Below are 22,044 nucleotides of genomic sequence, written 5' to 3'. Positions count from 1 at the left end.
TTATTATACACTTTAAAACAAACTTTTTAAAACTATCACAGAATTCAGGCAGATATTGCAACATTAGAATGGTCTTTTTCCTTCTCGTGCTAATATTAACTCTATTAAAACACAAATGAGGCACTACATAAGCATAAAACTAAAAGAATATATACATATATATCACTTTTTATGTATTAAAAATTAAGTATTGTTTTAATGATATTATTTATTATAATTTCCTTTTTGCTTCAAATGACAGTATACTAGAAATTGCATCTTGAAAGGAACTTTTTAAAAAGTGAATGTGCAGATAATTATGTTCTTTTAGGAAAACATACAAAAACAAATTGAGACAAAATAACTTTATTTACCATTTCTTTAAGAAGCTTCTCTTGAAGCCCTTTCATGTCTTCTTTCATTAGATGCATCTATAAAAATTGACAACATAGGTCATATACATACGTTTTCTTTTCACAATTGACAATACATTTTAATGAAGACAATTATGTCCTCAAATTAAATGTAAAATCAGATTATACTAATGCTCAGTCTTCCCATAGTTCAAAATAAGGCTGTCCAGGAAACTGGTGGGAAATATTAATCTTTTTAGGGCAGAACCAACTAAGTACTATGGCATCTACTCCAAATTCTGACATTAGCGTCAGCTTGGGTGCCACAAGTATGCAAACAACATGAAATTTTACATCTGTTCTCTACTGCACTCAGACAATTTTTCCCCTCAGATTGGCTGAGACAGGGGTTTAGGAATTGATCCTGCAAGGAGCAGGCGTTTATGCAACAAAGTACTTAAGCAACTACTTAATTTTAAATACGTAAGTAGTTCCACTTACTTCAATGGGATTACATACATGAGTAAAGATAAGCACATGCTTAAGTGTTTTCAAGATCAGGGCCCTAGATATGACAGAATTGGTTGAGACTCAATCTACATATAGCAAAGATGTTGGATAAAGGGAAACATCTAGAGATCCTTCTTGATTGAGGAAGCATAGCGGCCCTTTGTCAAAGGAGTTAACAACTTAAAGGTAACTCTGGATCTTTCATTATTTCGGAGACCTTGTGTGACCTTTGTAGCCACAAGTGACATTTTTTCATCTGTTTGTGAGTACCCATTTCTCTCCGATATGGACATTGTCATTTATGATTTTCATATTAGATTATTGTAATGGTCTCTATACAGACTTCAAGATTAGCCCCACTCAGGAGATACACCTAGTGCACAATGCAGTGTTCTGTTCACTGAGCAGTGCTGGTTACAAGGAACATATTACACCAGTACTCCAAAGACTGCAACTATTTCCTGCTCACTCACTCCCTGGTGAAATTCAAGATATTAATAATATTCCCCAAAGAACTACAAGTTTGGGTGCCTGAAAGGTAGCACTTAAGCTAGAGGTGCTTGATGTTTTCTTAATTGCGAGGCAGGAAAAAACTTGAGGAAGAGAGAAAAATTGAGAGGACAGTTGCCATACTGCTTGTTTCTAATTGGCTCTTTCCTGCATAACTGAAACACTGGTGAATAAAGCTGCAGAATATAATATAAACTATGCTGCATGGCCATGAAATTTCTGCCATGATTATCAAATTAGGTGTTCATCTCTTCTAAAAAGGTAATATTAAGTCCTTAACGTTGCACAAGTTATGGTCAAATTAAGGAAAAACGTTATTAAAAAGTATCTAGAGGATATTAGTATAATGCTGGCGGTAAAGACTTGGCCTATAAAGAAGTAATCAGGTGACATAATGTAAGAAATAAAAACAAAACTAAAGAGAACAAATGTCATACCTCAGAAGTAAAAATATTTTCCTCATAGTTAACACTGTGGGAGATGTGCTTTTCAAATGAAGTTTTAAGAATCTGAATCCTAACAACAAAAATGCAAATTAATGATCTTTGCCATATATGAAAATACAACAAAGATCTCGAATAGGGCAATTCAATTTTTAGTCTAACATACTATTGAAAAACATTGATGACCATTATTATCCGTATTAATGTAATATTCCACTAGACTCTGGCAGAAATTTATGTGGATAACAACATTATTTATTAATGTTTTCATATACAGTGCTTTTCATCCATAGATTTCAATATGTTTTACATACAGATGATGAAACGAAGGTGTAGAGCATTAAGTTACTTGGCTCAAAGTCATATATTGAGTCAACTGCAGAGTCATGAATGGAATCCAGGTCTCATAACAACATTAACAAACCCCACTAACCTCCGCTGTTCATTTTTCTTGCATGCACTAAACGTAAGTGCATGTTTTTTCCAAAAGTTCTAAAAAGAAATAAAATAATTAACTGAACCAGTAAGAAGTTAATCCACGGAATGTAGGACTTTTTTAAAAAAATAGGTTTCAGAGTAGCAGCCATGTTAGTCTGTATCTGCAAAAAGAAAAGGAGCACTTGCGGCCCCTTAGAGGCTAACAAATTTATCCGATGAAATGGGCTGTAGCTCACGAAAGCTTACGCTCAAATAAATTTGTTAGTCTCTAAGGGGCCACAAGTACTCCATTTTTTTTTTTTTAAAAGATAGGTTTCTCCTGTTCCCAAATAACCTATAATGACAGACTAAGAACAGAATGATTAGGCATTCTACAAGAGCCCATCATATCCTCAGGTGTTTTAAAAAATTAAAGGCTCAGTGGGGCAGGATCAAACTGTAAAGCACTCATCTTTAACTCAACCAGCAATTTCAGCCCATATTTCCCAAAATCTATCGTGAATGGCTGTTTCCCCTACTGGCAAACAGAAAGCCCAAGACACTTTGATCAGACAATCCAAACAGAGTTCAATGTGGTTAAAATTAGACTAAATTTGTTCCAATGCGTGATTTACGTTTTATTTTAAGCTCTTTCCAGAGTAAAAACCTAGTGTACTAATCCACTGTCTTCACCTTTATATTAATATTCTTATTGTTAATTTTACATTAAAGCCAGCAGTCCAAGGTGAGCCATTTGGATACTAAATAAGAAGTTTACCTCTGAGTTAACTAAGGCCTATGGAGGCCAAGAGTCTTATTTAGAATACACAATAAATCAATTTCAAAGGCTGGATTTGTTTGCCTGAAACATCCTAACCACTTAGTAGTTTCTCTGAAAATAAAAATAAAGCCAAATGCCAGGAAGATGGTACATTTTTGACTTTATGCAAAATGTGTAGCTCTTTTTTATAGCAAGTTACAAAACACATCTTCTCAGAGCCAGTAGTAATGGTCCACAGATAAATGCCATACTAAAAAAAGAGAAAAATCCAATATTTTTAGAAAACAGATTTTTTCCATTAAATAATTTAAATACAAACCAATAATTCTTTCTCCATATTTTTCAAAGATTGGGAATCTTTTTCAAAACTCTCAAGCTCCTCTACGATGGTGAAATGAAATTTGTCCAGTTGCTTTATCCTACCAAAACAGAAATAAACTAAAAATAAAAAAGCATTTATGTCATTCAAATTAAGTTTTTGAATAAGTATTCTGCTACAGACCTGCATTCATGCAACTGACAATTCATTGTTGTCAAATGCTGCTGAGCTGTTTTCAAGGATTGCTTGGTAAAGTGGTCCATTCTTCTTGAGCGGCTCTAGAAAGATAATTGTTTAATTGACTGAGAAAAGAATGATAAAATACTGTATTATAAAACATAACCACAGAAGTTACTTATAAAAGATCACAGGTTACAGTGGACAAAAGTCAACATTAACCCTCAGATCAGGGACATTCCTTTTGCTTTCCCTTGAAAATCCACCAAAATGTAGTTGAATTATAAGTCTCTGAAAAATCACTGTTTGCATATACTTACTAGAAGTTAGTTAGAGATAGATAACAAAATTCTACAAGCGTCCTGTCTTCACTGAGCATGCTCCACCTCCAGAGAGCTCACTGAGCATGCTGTAGCCTAGACTGAACAGGTCTTTTTTTCTGTTTGTTCATGTCAGGGGCTGCTGCATACCAGACTTGAGAGCAGGAAGACTACCTCTCCTGTGCTCTCAGAGTTCCCTGCAGTGCTCAAGTGAGTGAAAAACAAGGAAGTAGCAGAACTTGAATGCAGAGAAGGCACTACAGGACAGGAGAAGGTTGGAATTGGAGGAGGAAGAAAGAGAGGCTGGGAAGGGACAAGAGCAGAGAGGGACAGACACATGGGACACAAGCTGTAGGAAGACATACTAGGGGACACAGGGACAAAAGGGTCTAACCACTGGAACATACCCCCTCTAGAACCCAGAATGGAAATCAGGATTCAGTCTTAACATTCCTCTGTTGTCAGCAAACACTGTGAAACTCACTGGCAAAGTGTCTCTCATTTCCCTCAAGTAACTACCAACTACTCCATAACTCACAGAGGTCTTTGCTGTGGATTTAATGGTTCCAAATCTGTTGACGGACCCATATGTAGGGTAAACACAGTTCTGCATAATGGAATTTGTTTTATCATTTTGTGTTTTTGAAAAACTAGCAAATTATATCGAAAAAAATCACTATGTAACTTGAAAATCGTTTTATTGAAGTCAAGTCATGCCAGAATTGAGATTTCCTGACCAACCCTAATTTATCTCTCCTATGCGTATATATTATGATTATAGTCTTTATTACATGATCACATACAATTTTTTCCACAGGACCCATGCTTCATTCAATGCACAGGATGAACAGAACTCAGGCAGTGAAACAAGGTTGTTGTCTATATGGACAACTATCCATCAATCTCCCTTCAGCATATTGGGGATAATAACATTACCTTAGCCAGGTGTGTTGTGAAGATAAATGCATAAATGTTTCTGAGGCACTCAGATGCAACAGTGATAAGTGCCCCCCCCCAAAAAAAAAGAAGAAGAAAAAAACAGATCCTGAGGAAATTAATAATTCTGTATACTGGGCAGGGTTTGACTGGTATGTAGTAAATGTAACATGGGGCCACCACTGAAGGATAAGAAGAAATACTGAAGAATTGCCTCAATCCTTGAGCAGAGTCCGACCTGTGCACTGAATGAGGCAGAGGTCCTGAGGTATGATCATGTAATTAAAAGAATGCATCATAATGCATATGCAAAAAGGGTACCATATAAAGGTTGCGCAGACAACCTTTATTCTGGAATTAGTTACTAACTTCTCAGTCTTTGACATGGCAACCTTATATGAGAATGAATGAAAGAAACGCAGTATTTTTTCTACACACACATATATAGCTTACCTGAATTTTCCTAGTAAATTCCTTATGGAGCTTCTGACCTATCCCTACACTTGAACAACCAGGGTCCCAGACCTCTCCATCCAAAACAGACAACTCATTTACAGACACAGTAGATATGCTCTCGGACACTGGAAATTTGTAAAAGATCATATGTAACATTAGAGAATTAGGAACATACTAATGTATCTTCTGTACAGTATAAGTTATTTCAGTTCTGAGGCCTGGGTTTATAAATCCCAAGACTAGGGCTCATGTCAACTTCAATTGCATCCAGTTTAATTTCAGAAATTAAACTTTTCACCTTCTTCTATACTATTCTTATACTATTACTATACATTGATTTTCAAATGTGCAGAGATTTCCCAGCAATATAGACTGAATAGGCTGAACGGGAACAATATGGGGCTGACTGTGCCACCCTGACTCAAGTTAGTGGGGACTTACTCAGGGGAGTAGTTTCAGTGACTTAGTGGGACTATTCCCCCTAAGTAAGTGCTCCGCAGGCTGAGTAAGAGTCATACAATCTGACCCCTTACATATAATTTTGGTATAAAAACAGGGTAAGTCCGTTGAGGAAAGCGTAATGTAATCCTTATTGGGTTAGTGTAATGTAATATGTATACTAACCCCTTTCCGGCTTTAACAGATTTCATTTGTATATGGTTGATTTGTTTCTTTCTAATTTTTTTTAAATATGTCAAATGTTTTGCATGAGACATTATTTATCAGGGATTTGAAATCTATAATTGTTAAATATAGTATACTATTTAGAAATTCGGTAAAAAGCCTATTATCCACCCAGTCACTAAAACATCTCCAGAGATTTATCAAGTACACATGTATTACACACATACTCTCTCTCCCTTATCTCTTCAGTTTACAGGGGCAACACCACTCTAAATACATAAATGACATTATATCAGAACTTTAAAAAGTTGAGCATGAAAAAAGCAGGCCAATATTAGACCTTTTGAAAATCTGCCCCAAAACATTGCACACACAAATTTGGCATGTTTTGGGGCAGATTTGGCATTGCATACTTAATGTTTGAAAATTAGGACTCAAATGGGTAGATCTCTCAGAAGGTAAAATGTTATGTCTAAAGGAGATATCCTGAAGTCCTTACGCAGGCTATGACCCAACCATACCTTGAATTTGCATACCATCTTTACTACTAAAGGATTTCAAAATGCTTAAAAAATTTAAACATATACCAATACAAAGATAAAACAGACATTGTTATTTCCACCAAAGAGATTGCAACGACTTCTTGAATGAAATTTAGCTACTATTATACCGCACACAACAATTTAACATATAGCAATTTAGTAAAGAAAGTGATGATAGATGATTTCTTACCAGTTATTTCGTTTGTTGCAGCCCACTTCTTCCCTTTTCTGGAAAATGAATGAGTTCTTGCACACTGCGTTATGGATTTCCCTAGCAGGAAGCAAGGGCACAACAAATTCTATGAGCCAGCCGAGGTTTAAAAGTGCCCTCCCCAAGTCTAAGACTTCTTTGCCTCAACTCTTATTGCAAGCATTGAATCCACGCTTCAGCTAACTCCCCTAATTTCGCGTCTTCTTCTTCAGGTCTGATGAAAGATGGTAAGGAGGAGGAAAGAAGAAAAGACAAGAAAAAGCAAGAAAGGAGAACAAGCAGAAAAAAAGGACAGAGGAGCTAGAGTGTCATCCAGCTCTAGTTCCCAGAATTCAGGACTTTCAGTTGTGTCTCTCTACAGCACTTTGGGGTGGGAGTGAGACCTATTAGGAATGAGGTCTTCTACCAGAGTATCTTATGTCCATGGGCTTGACCCCTAAGTATTCTCAAAGTTAACTCCTCTTCTTCTAGGAGCCCTAGGTGAAGCTCATGATCAGCCCTGCTGTCCCAGGCCACCAGTTTCACTGTTGTACTGCTGAGCATGATGCGGCCTTTTATCTTCTACTACATGTTTCTCCTTCTAGTCAGTGCTCCTCTCCCTATCCCCAGCGAGTCTCATGCCAAGGAACCGGTTGAGGGAAGTATATATCAGAGTAGGGGGCACTCGTTTATCTGATATACCTGCAGTGACTCCGAATTATTTGCCTCCTTACTTCCTAATAGATAGAGACATAACAGTCTATGGAGAATGTATTCCTGTTTCAGTAAGAGAAAGAAGTGATCTCAGACAACACCTTATCCAACTGGTAAACTACTGCAAATTTAGGTAGGCAAAATATAAATATTCAGATTCCAATTTGGAGAGAATACTGGGATGCATCTCATGTGAAACATGCAATTAGTCTTTACTGACCATAAGTGATCAAACTTCTGTTTGTTTATTCATCTGAATGATAAGAAGTCGACTGCTGTGTTTCTTGAACATTTATGTTATTAGTTAAGGAAAGAAAATTTTCCACAACATTCTGTATCAATGTCTTAGAGAAGAGCAGGTAATTCTCTTTTCTTAAATGTCTGCAATAAAAATGGAGCTTATTAAGAGGTCCTAAAGTAGGGTGACCAGATAGCAAGTATGAAAAATCAGGACAAGGGGTGGTGGGTAGCAGGCGCCTATTTAAGAAAAAGCTCCAAATATTAGGACTGTTCATATAAAATCGGAACATCTGGTCACCCTATCCTAAGGGTTTTAATTAGAATTCCAATATTACTGTTCATAGTTAATACTTCAAACAGTTTTCTGGTTTACATTTATTGTATGACTATAGCTCCAGCTAACCTTTATACACAGTATCATCATCTGCTTTAAATAATTTTCTAGGGAGCAGCTTTGTTTTTCTCTCTTCTTCTTCCTCCCTCGTTTCTACTTCATCAGAATCACTTTCTGCATCATTGTGGTACATTCGTTTGAGATTCACTTGTACTGTAGGCCCTTTAAAGTATGACAAACATATTTAATTTCAGAGCTATAGAGAAATCAATGAATGTTGCATTTGCAAGAGGACTTGTGCACAGCCCTGACTGTTTGGTGCATGTCAATATAAGGGGCTGCTGCCCCAATCACCTTCAGTGTCCTTAGGCCATATACCATGCAAGGACTCCAATGAAGCAGAAAAGGATGGATGATACGAATAGTGTGGGTCTGCTGACATAATATACTTACAGAACATCTGTTAAAATAAATATGCTTCCTTTTTTCACTGGGATTTGCTTCTGCAGATCCCTTACTCCTGAAAGACTCATGGGCAGAAAAACCCTCTGGAGAAAAGTTGGGTACTTAATTAAATCAAGATGAAGGGACTATTCTTTCAAAAAGCACTTAATTTGGCTCCTAAATTAAGTGTGGCAATGGGGCTCCAAGGGATGTAATAGCCTCCATGGCCCTCGCAGAATTGTGGATCCATAGCTATAACCACGCATCTCTATCGAACCACATTCTCCAAACAGGCCAATTTAGCATCTTACCTGTAAATTTGTCCCCTCACATACCCAGTCTAGCAATCCTAGGAGTGCTAAAAAGTTCCACTTACCATTATTTTCATGAAGGCAGACCTCTAGAGGCTTTTTCGAGTTAAATTCTCAGTTTATATAGGCAGGGGTGCCTAAACAGACTCCCAATTGATGCTTCTAAGCTTAAGTGAAAAATATTCACATCTAACAGTAGCTTCCTATCAATAACAACAAAGATTAACACTATCTTTAGGAACAGAATAAACTGAGTATATATGAAAAGACAAATATACTGGTAAAAAATACTAAATAAAGTTTATAGGAGTTCCATTTCCATGTGTAGGGCTTGAAGAATCAGGCCATATTTTTGTATCTTAGACATGCTTTTCATTAACTATTTATAGATATTCAAAGAAAGTGCTTTTTCATAAGAGACACTTACATACCAGATTCATGTATAATGCCACAGGGATCTTCACACCATGACTGTTCTCTGCTTCCACTAGAAGTGCACAATTGAGATGGAGGTACAGATTCCTAAAAAAAAATATATATATATAAAAAATTATATATTAACCTCCAGAACAGTGAACCAATTTAGATAGTCTTCATCATAAATGAACATTTACATGTTTATTTAAAAACTAGAAATATAAATATCAAAATACTAAGGTACAGTCACAGCAAACAAATCAGTCTGCACATACTAGTTTTGTCAAAGTATTTTGGTTCGGTGGCAAAATTTTTAATAATTATTAATTCTTCAGGACTTCTATTAATAGCCTAAGGCTAAAAGTAGAAGAAACTACCTAATTTTATTTTATAAGTTTTTGTATGCAGAAGTGACAAGTCATTTTCTTCTTGAAATTTTTTTCCATTTTAAAAAAATTCAAGGCAAAAGCAAAAGATATGTTTTGTGTTCTTTGTTAAAATACAAATCATCAGCGCTATTGCTGGGATGAGAGATTATTTCCTTAGAGTCATAACACAGGCAAAGTCTGAATTAAGATAGTTTCTAACAATGACATCCAAGACAACACTGTTTTTATACTAAACTGAAATATGCAGGCAATATTACAAGAAAACGTTTGAAAACAAAGTTAAAAATGTAAAGCAATAAACATACATTTTCCCCTAATGCCACCAACTGTAAAATAAACAAACATAAAACGCTGCAGCTTTTCAAATGGGATAGATGATCTATATCATACCTCTCCTCTGTTTTTCATATTTTTAGTGAGATCTTTCAGTTCTGTGTCAGTGGAGAGTTTGTCTGAAAGGTAATTTGTAACATTCACTGCCTCACTAATATCACATATTTCCACCTCAGGTTCAGTAACCTCTATGTCTTTTCCACTCATGACAGCTTTGTCCATAGTTACTGGAGTCAGACTAGGCTACACAAAAGAAAATAATAAAACTATTGTTAAAAATGGATATTCAAATGTACTAATTTTATAGCCCTTGTGTACTCTGTAGCTGAATACTGTGCATTGGTATGGACCAGAAGTAGCCATACTTGACTTGTTGATGTCCAACTAAACACTGCAATGTGGTGCCTCACTGGAACCCTCACATTGACCCCAACACCTTGGCTGCCAGTGCTGTTGCACATTGCTCCCCCGTACGTTTGCTGTGATGCCACAACCCTTTGGGAATTCCAGCGGATCATGGAAAATGAACATCTTCCCTACACCAGGACCTTAACAACATCCCTCACCACTGTGTGAAGTAGTGTAAGCCCTTTTGGACCCACGCATTTAACCTTCAACAATGCAACTTCAACCCTGATGAAGCATGGAAAGCTGAACGGAGTTCACAAGAAGTCACAAACACCTCATGAAAGACCCGATGCAGAAGATCCCTGGCTTCTATCTCCCACGAAGCTCATGGACAACCCTAAACTGTATCCACACAAACCATGGCAGATGCGGATACTTGTTGTACAAATGGAAAATTAAAGACTCTCCAGTGTGTGACTGGTCACCCAGAACAGATCGTGGAACAACTCAATGCCCGGTTCACAGATACAAAGGAGGCATCACAGCAATACACTATGCTACTCCAGATGCAATTATCTGGCTTAACCATCTAAACGTAAAATTATAATTGTTGCTCTACATTTACATCAGTCATATCATAAGAAGAAGATTTTATCAGTTTATAGAAAATCTAAACAGAAGTTTAAAAAAAATCTCAGCACATAGCAGGATGCATAATTAAAATAAAAGTGACTGTAAACATGTTCATAATCCTATGAAAGTGTAAGATAAAGATGAACTAGTTGTCTCTACTTTTCTAATAATTAAGGGACAGATCATAACCTAAGTGTCTACAAATGAAGAGGACAGAGATCCAAGAAGTCAGAGACTCAGACTTGAGGTGGGGACATAGAAGAAGAAAGTGTATACTCTGTGATATTCCCATCTCCCCACCTCAACACCCCTCTCAGAGAGTGTACTCCAGGGACTGAAATCTATGACAAGGGAACACTTTCCACAGAGTTCACCTCTTCAACCATGCAGGAATCCTCTGACTGAGTTAATGCTGACCTAAGCTCTTTTGAAAATCCCACCATAAGTGATTTAGAAACACAGGTGTCATTGAAAGTCATTGGGATTCGTGTTTCTAAGTCAGCATTTTTGAAAATTCCACCTATAGTCTATTAATTTAAATGTGTTCCCTTTCATGATCTGAAATCTCTAAAGCAGGACTTGGAGAAAGTGGCTAGTGTGGGGTACCCCTGGAAACATGGAACTCTGAGCTTTGCTGCCAAGAGGATGAGAGGACAGCCAAGAAGTGGGAGGCAGTTTGAAGGCACTTTAAGATAGTCCTGGCCTCCACTGATCTAACATCTACATGGAATTTAATGGCTTCATGGGTTATGTGGGCTCAACCTACTGTCAAGTAAACAGGACTTCCAAAAGCTGCATGAGTGAAAATGTAGAGTTGTCATGCTCCCACATGAGTATAATACATACTTATGAGAATCTAGACTGAGCAATTTGGAATGTGTTTGTGAATTAGGGAAAACCTCAAATTCATGTCCCCAGCTGGAGATACAGAAAAGTATACATACAGGAGGATATTTTCATTGGCACCTCTCTGTTGAAATGGACATGTGCAACTGAATGATAACTCTGATTAATACAAATATATAAATACATTGTGCTAGAAGATATTCAGTTTTATTTCTCTTGGGGAAATCAGTGTTTGTTTCTTCTGACCAATGAATAAACAGAGATGTGAGGGAGAAGAAAGGATGGTCTCGTGGGTAAGGCACTGGCCAGAGTCTCAGGAGTTCTGAGTGCAGGTCCCAACTCTGCCACAGACTTCTTGGGTGACCTTGAGCAACTCACTTAATTTCTCGCTGCCTCAGTTCCTCATCTGTAAAATGGGAATAATATTTCTTTTCTCCCATCCTTTGTCTTGTCTATTTAGAAGGCAAATTCTTTGAAGTTGGGGCTATTTCTTACTATGTATACATAAAGCAGTTAAAAGAAGGGGGCTGGCCCCAATCTTGGTTGGGACCTCTTAGCAATATTACTTTTTGCATTGTTATAAATTTTGATATATACTGTAGTTAATGCCTCCCATGATTATTACACTAGTATTTCTGATTACAACAGCCTATTTCACTACCTGGTTTTCTTGATTATGCATCTGTCCTAATCATGACACCAAGTAAAAAAGAGACAATACAACAAATCTTCAAGTTAAATACTTGAACTGCATAAATATAAAAAAAATATAAATTATATTTATCATATCTGTGCTTTAATGTTCCATCTTTTAAACCTCTTTTTGGATAGTTCTGTTTTGAAAAAGAGCATGGAATTTTGCACTTACAAAAGCACCTGGTTGAATACAATTTAAACACCTTCTACAGGCCTGATTTTTTGTTAGAATGGTCTACTAGTTCTATTCCTATTAAACAGAATTAATTCTCATTTACTATAAATAGACATCAGTTCCCCTGAAAACACCCAAATGAAGAAGCTGTTCCAATTAATTAATGAATACTGTATACTTTACTTAAGATAATGCAGACATTGATAGAATTGTAAAGAGTAACTTTAAATTCTTACCAAAGAAAGTGGACTTAAAACTGGTGATAAACTTTCATTTCCAAATACCAACTTTCTGACCTTTTCAGAGGATTGCTTTGGATGTATACTTTGATTATTCTTTTTTGTTGTATAAAGCTTGTTAGCTGAAATTCCTTTCAGAATGCTTAAGGATTCCCTCTTTTCTGGTGTTGAGTCCTGAAGATAGGATGATGTTGATCTTTTCAAGGAAACCTGTTCCTGGGTAAATGCTTCCTCTGGTACTTTTTCAGCACCTAGTAAGTATGAACACTTAATTGAGGATATTAGGCCATAACACCTTCTTTTTCTTTTATACCTCATATCACAAGTCTTCTCTGTGTACAGAATTCCTACTGATGTCATTGTGAGTTCCATGGAAGGATGGACACAAAGTCATGCTGCGGGCTTTCAAGGGGTTGTCTTGCATGTCTTTGAGCATCTGCAATTCCAGTTACCTTGAACAGGAGTTGTGGGTGCTCAATGGTCCAGATTTGACCTAAGAACTATAATACTATTTAGAAAATACAATCCATAGTGTTAGGAAAAAAAAATGGCAAACTGAATGGACTGGGATATCACCATGAAAATCCGATCCTTTAATAAGACATACTTCATATTAAAAACTGCCTTTGAAACTGAATAAGCAGTCAAGTAAAACACATACTGGAACTTCTTTGTTGACCATATAAAGAAAAAACATGTATTTGCCCATGACCATAAAATATTTGGGTTTTGTAATAAAATGCTATACCTTTCATATGGAACAGCTGGATATTTAGAAATATATTTTCATATCACAACTGAGTTACTCTCATGCAAGTGCTTTGTCCTTAAAGTCTACACAACAAGAAATAAATTGCTTTTACTTAGCATTGCTCATCATTGTAGTATATTTTAATAGCAAGTAAATTACCAACTGTTCTTTTCACTGATATATTGTATTTCTATTACACTCTGGTATGAAATATCAACCATAATATCTATCAGGTTTCAGAGTGGTAGCTGCGTTAGTCTGTATCAGCAAAAATAACGAAAAAAATAATAAAAAAAAATATCTATAACAATGATGACAGCACACCTATGTATTTTCTGCATTTTAACATATAACATTGTACATTAAATGGATGTAAAGAAGATATAGTATATATATTTTAAAGCAATTATTTGGAATGAATTGATATTAGAGAGAGACATTAATTAATTCATATCCAAAACTGGAGCTGACAACTTTAAAAATGAAAATACAAAATAATACACACATCTCATCGTCTCAACAGATGCTGGGCTTTCAGGTGAGGCTACTGGTGACATTTCTAATTTTCTCTGTTTCATAGGATCTTTTGATTTAGTAAACATTTTCTGTTGATTTCTTGATATTCCCTTTTTTGGCTCTGTAGAAATATTGTTCTGTAGTTCCCTGTGTTGATTCACAGCTTTGTTTTGGCCATTTTTGTGTTCTTGCTAGAGGTACACAAATCTACATAAGCATTACATTTAAACACACTAGATATTACACACGTGTATATATAGATAAGTATACAGTACAATATATCTAAAGTTTCTCCTTTAGTCCTAAGGACCAGATTTATAAAGGTATTTAGGTGCCTAAAGATCCAGATAGGCACCTAATGGGATTTTCAAACACACCTAGGTGTCTTCAACTCCCATGGACTTCACTGGGATTTGAGTGTATTTGTCACATTGCACAAATTGTTTATTCCAGTATATAAATTTTACTTGAGGTAATATTAAAATTATTAAAAAAAATGAAATCTCTTTCAGTTTGTCAGTACTTTATTAAAACATACCATTGCTTAATTGATCCTGAACTGGTTTAGGCATTCAACAAATATATTAATATATGCTTCTTTTTAGGGCTGTCAAGCGATTACAAAAATTAACCGTGATTAATCGCACTGTTAAACAATAATAGAATACCATTTATTTGAATATTTATGGATGTTTTCTACATTTTCAAATATTGATTTCAATTACAACACAGAATACAAAATGTACAGTGCTTACTTTATATTTATTTTTGATTACAAGTATTTGCACTGTAAAAATACAAAAGAAATAGCATTTTTCAATTCACCTAATACAAGTACTGTAGTGCAATCCCTTTATCATGAAAGCTGAACTTACAAATGTAGAATTATGTACAAAACCCCTGCATTCTAAAATAAAACAATGTAGAATTTTAGAGCCTGCAAGTCCACACAGTCCTGTGTGTTCAGCCAGTCGCTCAGACAAACAAGCTTGTTTACATTTGCAGGAGATAATGCTGCCCACTTCTTGTTTACAATGTCACCTGAAAGTGAGAACAGGTGTTCACATGGCACGGTTGTAGCCGGTGTTGCAAGATATTTATGTGCCAGATGCGCTAAAGATTCATATGTCCCTTCATGCATCAACCACCATTCCAGAGGCCATGCGTCGATGCTGATGACAGGTTCTGCTCGATAACAATCCAAAGCAGCAGATGCCAACAGCAGAAGATTGATTTTCTTTTTTGGTGGTTCGGGTTCTGTAGTTTCTGCATCGGAATGTTGCTCTTTTAAGACTTCTGAAAGCATGTTCCACACCTCGTCCATGTCAGATTTTGGAAGGCACTCTTAAACCTTGGGTCAAGTGCTGTAGCTATCTTTAGAAATCTCATATTAGTACCTTCTTTGCGTTTTGTCAAATCTGCAGTGAAAGTGGTCTTAAAATGAAGAACATGTTCTGGGTCACCATCCAAGACTGCTATAACATGAAATATATGGCAGAATGCTGGTAAAACAGAGCAGAGGACATACAATTCTCCCTCAAGGGGTTCAGTGACAAATTTAATTAATGCATTATTTTTTTAACAAGTGTCATAAGCATGGAAGAATGTCCTCTGGAATGGTGGCTGAAGCATGAAGGAGCATAGCAATGTTTAGCATATCTGGCACGTAAATACCTTGCAATGATGGCTACAAAAGTGCCATGCAAATGCCTGTTCTCACTTTTTGGTAGGGTGACCAGATAGCAACTGAAAAAATGGGAGAGGGGGTGTGGGGTAATAGGCGCCTATATAAGAAAACGTCCCAAAAAATGGGACTGTCCCAATAAAAACGGGACATCTGGTCACCCTACTTTCTGGTGACATTGTAAATAGAAGAGGGCAGCATTATCTCCTGTAAATGTAAACAAACTTATTTATCTCAGTAATTGGCTGAACAAGAAGTAGGGCTAAGTGGAAGGACTTATAGGCTCTGAAGTTTTACATTGTTTTGTTTTTGAGTGCAATTATGTAACAAAAAAAATCTACATTTGTAAATTGCACTTTCAGTCAAAGAGACTGCACTACAGTACTTGTATGAGGCGAACTGAAAAATACAATTTCTTTTATCATATTTATAGAGTAAATATTTATAATAAAAATAATATACACTTTGATTTAAATTACAACACAGAATACAATATATATGAAAATGTAGAAAAACACCCAAAATATTTAATAAGTTTCATTTGGTATTCTATTGTTTAACAGGGCAATTAAAACTGCGATTAATCGTGAATTTTTTTTTAAGTTAATCGCATGAGTTAACTGTGATTAATCGACAGCCCTACCTCTTTTATGAGGTCAACATATTTTCTGTTTTAAAGAGACTAATGTTAAAATTTCAAAAGTGTCTAAGTCATTTAAAAGAGCCTACTCAGGGACTTAGGTGCTTTTAAAGCTTAGGTGCTTTTAAAAGAAAAAAAACACTAAAACATGTTTTTGGAGTATAGAAGGTTCTCTTTATATAAATCTATGTACTACTTTAGAGTAGGAAAAAAAGAAATAGGGAATAATTTCCAGAGGGTCTGAGCACACACAATTCCAGTTGAAGTCAATGGAAAGTACAGGTGCTTCAGAAAATCAAGCTCAAGCATGGGCGGCGGGTGAACCCCTGCTTTCGGGAAGCTAGCTCGCTGGCCTCACCCCTTGTACCCAAGGCCCCGCTCCCTGCATGCCAGAGCCCTGAAACCCCCCTCCCACCCCATAAAAGGAGAAGCTCTGACTCTGAGGAACCTCTGCGACTGGGGGAACCCTGGCCCACCCACCTCGGGCTGAGCTGCAGCCATGGCCCCCCTACCCCGCCCAAGTGCCACGTTGAGCCGCTGCCCCTCCCCCCAGCTGCTGACACCTCCCCACCCGCCAGAGTCAGGCTGGCCCCAACACTGGGCTGAGCAGCCGGCTTCCCCCAGCACTAGGTAGACCCACTGGCCTCCCAGAGCACCAGGTCGAGTCGCCGTCTCCCTGGCCTCCAAGTGCCTGCCGGGCCGCCGTCCTCCCCACCAGAGTCGGGCCAGGCCAAACTGCCATCACCCTAGTGCCAGCTCCTTGGGCCCCTGAAGGCCCCACCCCCTGCCACGCTGCCAGTCCCAGCCTCTTTAGTCTGCCGGCTCTCCACATCCCTCCTCCCTCCCTTCTCCAGAGGAGGAGGAATGCGGCAAGCAGTGAGGACCTGGGAAGTGGGTGGAGTGGAGGAGGCAGTTGGAGGTCTCATGGAAGGGCCAGGTTCACCATGGCCCAGGTGTCCGGCAGCGGGTCGGCAGAAGTGCCTATTACACCCGCCGCCCAGGTTCTCCAACTTGGGCAATCAAAATTTGAGGCACCTAAAATCAGTGGCCACTTTTGAAAATTAGGGCCCTAGTTTCATAAAGATGCTGCAGAAGATCAATAATACAGTTTACCTGTACTCTTAATTTTTCTTTCTTACATAAGCACTGTGACGATTCCTGTTCACTCTCGGACTCTGAATTTGAGTAATCCTTATAACTTTTTTTTGCTAATGCTGCTCTTCGAGGCCATTTTGGTCTGGTTGTCTGTTTTATTCTTTCATCAGCCTTTGCATTTTGTTTTTTACTAACAGGTAGCTTTGGAAGAAATAATGTTGATGTAAGTTGAAGATTCTAATGACAAGAACTATGTAAAAGAACAAATTGCACTGCACCATGGTGTATGTACCAGGAACTAGCTACAGTACTTTGGAAAAAGGAAGCACATATTAGCCTTAGAATTTTACATGTTTATTCTATAGAACATAGAGCCAATAATACTGCTGATGTAGCTCCAATGACTTCAGTAGACTCATATTAGAGATGAATTTAGCAAGTAATCTTTAATGGTAGTTTAGCACTGGCCAAGACAAAACCTGAAAGGTTGACAAGCTAAAGGATAATTACTCATTGAAAAGGTTTCCTCTTCCCCATTCTCCGGGGTAGAAAAGGATCAAAATATACTTATTGAACTGGACAACCTAGAAGTTCCATGGACTTGTAAATGGAACAGAGGAAAATGTAAGTTGTGATAACTGAAGGTTAATGATCTTCTGCTAGGTGTCATGAGTAAAAAGAAGAGCCTAGAAAAGCAAGAGAAGACTACAGGATGGGGGTAGAGTGAATGTTTCCTCCATCCTCCTCCTTAGTTATGATATGGGATATAGTTTCTATAGGCCTGATACTCCTGTCCTGATCTATATCAAAAGGACTGAAGCTTATGACTGACATAAAATAGCCATAAAAATACAAACCCTCCATTTAATTTTGTATTATTAAATGCACACACAGAGCTATCACATTATTTTTATTTGTCACACTTTATATTCAGTGTATGCTTATAAATAGTTTATGAAGGCTTAATAATTAATAGAGGTTTTAATAACCAGTTTAATCAATTGTTATAAAGTCTAGCAGGTCAATAGATTGCTTTGAACCATGGCTTATAAACATCTATATGTTGTCCACTAATATGGTTATAACCATCTATACTCATGTCTAACATATTTATAACATCTTGTAATAATTTATTAATGATTATAAACTCTTTATAAATGTAACTTCAAGTGTGACTTTTCCAGTTTATAGCTTTTATACTTAGTTAGGTTTATCATTTTTCTAAATAATCTTACAAACAATTCAGAGGTATTATAAATAATGCAGTAAATAATTCAGAGGCAAAAAGCTATCTTAACTAAACCAATCACTGAAAAAGTGAATAATTTGAATACAATGGTTTGTCTTGCCATTAACCAGTAACTAGTTATTGCGAAAAAAATTATACATCTTCTTAGAAAACAAAACGCAAACATCAAAATGCCATAATCATTCCAACTCTCAGCTAGTATTATTAGGGAATAGGAATTGTAACTGGCTCTGCTGTATTATTAGAGCAGTCAGAATCATTTTTAGTGGCTGTGAATTTGAAAGGATTCTGTTGAAAGTTAACAGTGCATTAATACAAATATTTTAAAAAAATCCTATGGTCAGTTAAAATAGATTAAAAATGGCGATTAAAATTAAGTTGCAATTTTACTTTACCTTTTTATTTTTTGTTTTTTTCCCTTCAGATATATCCATCAGACATGCAGGGTCAGGGAAAGTATCTGCTGTTAAAATCAATAACATTTAGAAAACTAGCTTAATATCCAAAAAACGTTGACCATCTACAATTTTAATTGTCAGTACAAGGTATGACAAGATAACTAGCTCTGTGGGAAAAGCAATGGAGGGGAAAGCAGTGGACTTGTTGTTCCTGGACTTCAGCTTTTCCAGATCTTTATCAATGCATTAAACTGCCTTCAGATTACTATTTGGACAGTAGTAGTTTTGTTAAAAAGAATTCTTTTTGTCCTAAATAAACACTTTTTTACAAAATTCACCTTCACAAATACTGAGGATAAGCACATTTCAAAGTCCATAGGTTATGGAAGGTAGCAGAACAAAAACATACTGTACATTGTGTGACAGATATGGTAATTTCCTGCCATATCTTCAGGAGATCGTATTTAATTAAATTTAAATACCTTTGAAGTCTATTGTATTTCATGTATAATTGTGGGCTAGGACTATATGTAACCTCTCAAGTGGGGAGAGAGGACAGATGTGAAGATTTCCTGGACAGATGTCAGGATATGCTTCTACGGGCACAATGTTCTGAAGATTAAGAGCAGGCCGCGCAGTGGGGACAGGAGGACGGTGAAGAAATTTGGCAGCATGTGACCTCCAGAAGAAGAAAGGGGAGAGTCCATGTACCAGCAGCGCAGATACAGGTAAGCAATCATTTTCATGTTCTCTCCACAGGTACTAATGTGGAGAGTGGACTAGATGATACATCTGAGGGAAGGGAACAGAAGGAGACTCTGCTGATTGGAAGGCATGAGATGCACTGTCATAGGGATGGGGGTTCCATGACCACCGCTCCAAAGAGGAGGCAGCAGGTGGTGGTGGTCGGGGACTCTTTCCTCAGGGGGACTGAGTCATCTATCTGCCGCCCTGACCGGGAAAACCGAGAAGTCTGCTGCTTGCCAGGAGCTAGGATTCATGATGAGACGGAGAGACTGCCAAGACTCATCAAGCCCTCGGATTGCTACCCCTTCCTGCTTCTCCACGTGCGCACCAATGATACTGCCAAAAATGACCCTGAGTGGATCACTGCGGACTACGTGGCTCTGGGAAAAAAGGATAAAGGAGTTTGAGGCGCAAGTGGTGTTTTCGTCCATCCTCCCCGTAGAAGGAAAAGGCCTGGGTAGAGACTGTCGAATCGTGGAAGTCAACGAATGGCTACGCAGGTGGTGTTGGAGAGAAGGCTTTGGATTCTTTAATCATGGGATGGTGTTCCAAGAAGGAGGAATGCTAGGCAGAGACGGGCTCCACCTAATGAAGAGAGGGAAGAGCATCTTCGGAAGTAGGCTGGCTAACCTAGTGAGGAGGGCTTTAAACTAGGTTTATCAGGGGAAGGAGACCAAAGCCCTGATGTAAGTGGGGACGTGGGATACTGGGAGGAAGCACGAGCAGGAGAACGCAAAAGGGGAGGGCTCCTGCCTCATACTAAGAAAGCAGGACAAACAGCGAGTTATCTCAAGTATCTATACACAAATGCAAAAAGCCTGGGAAACAAGCAGGGAGAACTGGAAGTCCTGGCACAGTCAAGGAATTATGATGTGATTGGAATAACAGAGATTTGGTGGGATAACTCACATGACTGGAGTACCGTCATGGATGTATATAAACTGTTCAGGAAGGACAGGCAGGGCAGAAAAGGTGGGGGAGTTGCATTGTCTGTAAGAGAGCGGTATGACTGCTCAGAGCTCCGGTATGAAACTGCAGAAAAACCTGAGTGTCTCTGGATTAAGTTTAGAAGTGTGAGCAACAAGGGTGATGTCATGGTGGGAGTCTGCTATAGACCACCAGATCAGGGGGATGAGGTGGACGAGGCTTTATTCCGGCAACTAACGGAAGTTACTAGATCGCAGGCCCTGGTTCTCATGGGAGACTTCAATCACTCTGATATCTGCCGGGAGAGCAATACAGCGGTGCACAGATAATCCAGGAAGTTTTTGGAAAATGTAGGGGACAATTTCCTGGTGCAAGTGCTGGAGGAACCAATTAGGGGCAGAGCTCTTCTTGACCTGCTGCTCACAAACCAGGAAGAATTAGTAGGGGAAGCAAAAGTGGATGGGAACCTGGGAGGCAGTGACCATGAGATGGTCGAGTTCAGGATCCTGACACAGGGAAGAAAGGAGAGCAGCAGAATACGGACCCTGGACTTCAGAAAAGCAGACTTTGACAACCTCAGGGAACTGATGGGCAGGGAGAATAACATGAGGGGGAAAGGAGTCCAGGAGAGCTGGCTGTATTTTAAAGAATCCCTGATGAGGTTACAGGGACAAACCATCCTGACGTCTAGAAAGAATAGTAAATATGGCAGGTGACCAGCTTGGCTTAACAGTGAAATCCTTGCTGATCTTAAACACAAAAAAGAAGCTTACAAGAAGTGAAAGATTGGACCAGGGAAGAATATAAAAATATTGCTCAGGCATGCAGAAGTGAAATCAGGAAGGCCAAATCACACCTGGAGGTGCAGCTAGCAAGAGATGTTAAGAGTAACAAGAAGGGTTTCTTCAGGTATATTAGCAACAAGAAGAAAGTCAAGGGAAGTGTGGGCCCATTACTGAACGAGGGAGGCAACCTAGTGACAGAGGATGTGGAAAAAGCTAATGTACTCAATGCTTTTTTTACATCTGTCTTCACGAACAAGGTCAGCTCTCAGACTGCTGCACTGGGCTGCACAGTATGCGGAGGAGGTGACTAGCCCTCTCTGAAGAAAGAAGTGGTTTGGGACTATTTAGAAAAGCTGGACGAGTACAAGTCCATGGGGCCGGATGCGCTGCATCCGAGAGTGCTAAAGGAGTTGGCAGATGTGATTGCAGAGCCATGGGCCATTATCTTTGAAAACTCATGGCGATCGGGGGAGGTCCCGGACGACTGGAAAAAGGCTAATGTAGTGCCCATCTTTAAAAAAAGAAAGGAGGAGGATCCTGGGAACTACAGGCCAGTCAGCCTCACCTCAGTCCCTG

The 22,044-nt window shown here is 38.1% G+C and overlaps 1 protein-coding gene across 1 annotated transcript in view; it reads right to left on the bottom strand.

Annotated features, from left to right (window-relative positions):
- SYCP2 (synaptonemal complex protein 2) overlaps positions 1-22,044 on the bottom strand; it is a 60,398-nt gene that overhangs the window by 178 nt on the left and 38,176 nt on the right. Inside the window, exons 30-43 of the mRNA XM_073309197.1 lie at positions 19,007-19,074; positions 17,381-17,563; positions 13,933-14,134; positions 12,674-12,927; positions 9,797-9,982; positions 9,032-9,122; positions 7,915-8,067; positions 6,558-6,638; positions 5,199-5,326; positions 3,496-3,590; positions 3,313-3,412; positions 2,229-2,287; positions 1,790-1,868; positions 354-410 (exon numbers count right to left, since the gene is read on the bottom strand). Coding sequence (XP_073165298.1) covers positions 354-410; positions 1,790-1,868; positions 2,229-2,287; positions 3,313-3,412; positions 3,496-3,590; positions 5,199-5,326; positions 6,558-6,638; positions 7,915-8,067; positions 9,032-9,122; positions 9,797-9,982; positions 12,674-12,927; positions 13,933-14,134; positions 17,381-17,563; positions 19,007-19,074 — 1,736 coding nt within the window. The remainder of the gene's footprint in view (positions 1-353; positions 411-1,789; positions 1,869-2,228; positions 2,288-3,312; positions 3,413-3,495; positions 3,591-5,198; positions 5,327-6,557; positions 6,639-7,914; positions 8,068-9,031; positions 9,123-9,796; positions 9,983-12,673; positions 12,928-13,932; positions 14,135-17,380; positions 17,564-19,006; positions 19,075-22,044) is intronic.

Source organism: Lepidochelys kempii, chromosome 13 (genome assembly GCF_965140265.1).
Source record: "Lepidochelys kempii isolate rLepKem1 chromosome 13, rLepKem1.hap2, whole genome shotgun sequence".
In the NCBI taxonomy this organism is placed as follows: Eukaryota; Metazoa; Chordata; order Testudines; family Cheloniidae; genus Lepidochelys; species Lepidochelys kempii.
Note: the sequence above shows the minus strand (reverse complement) of the source record. Positions and strands in the feature narration are given on the sequence as shown.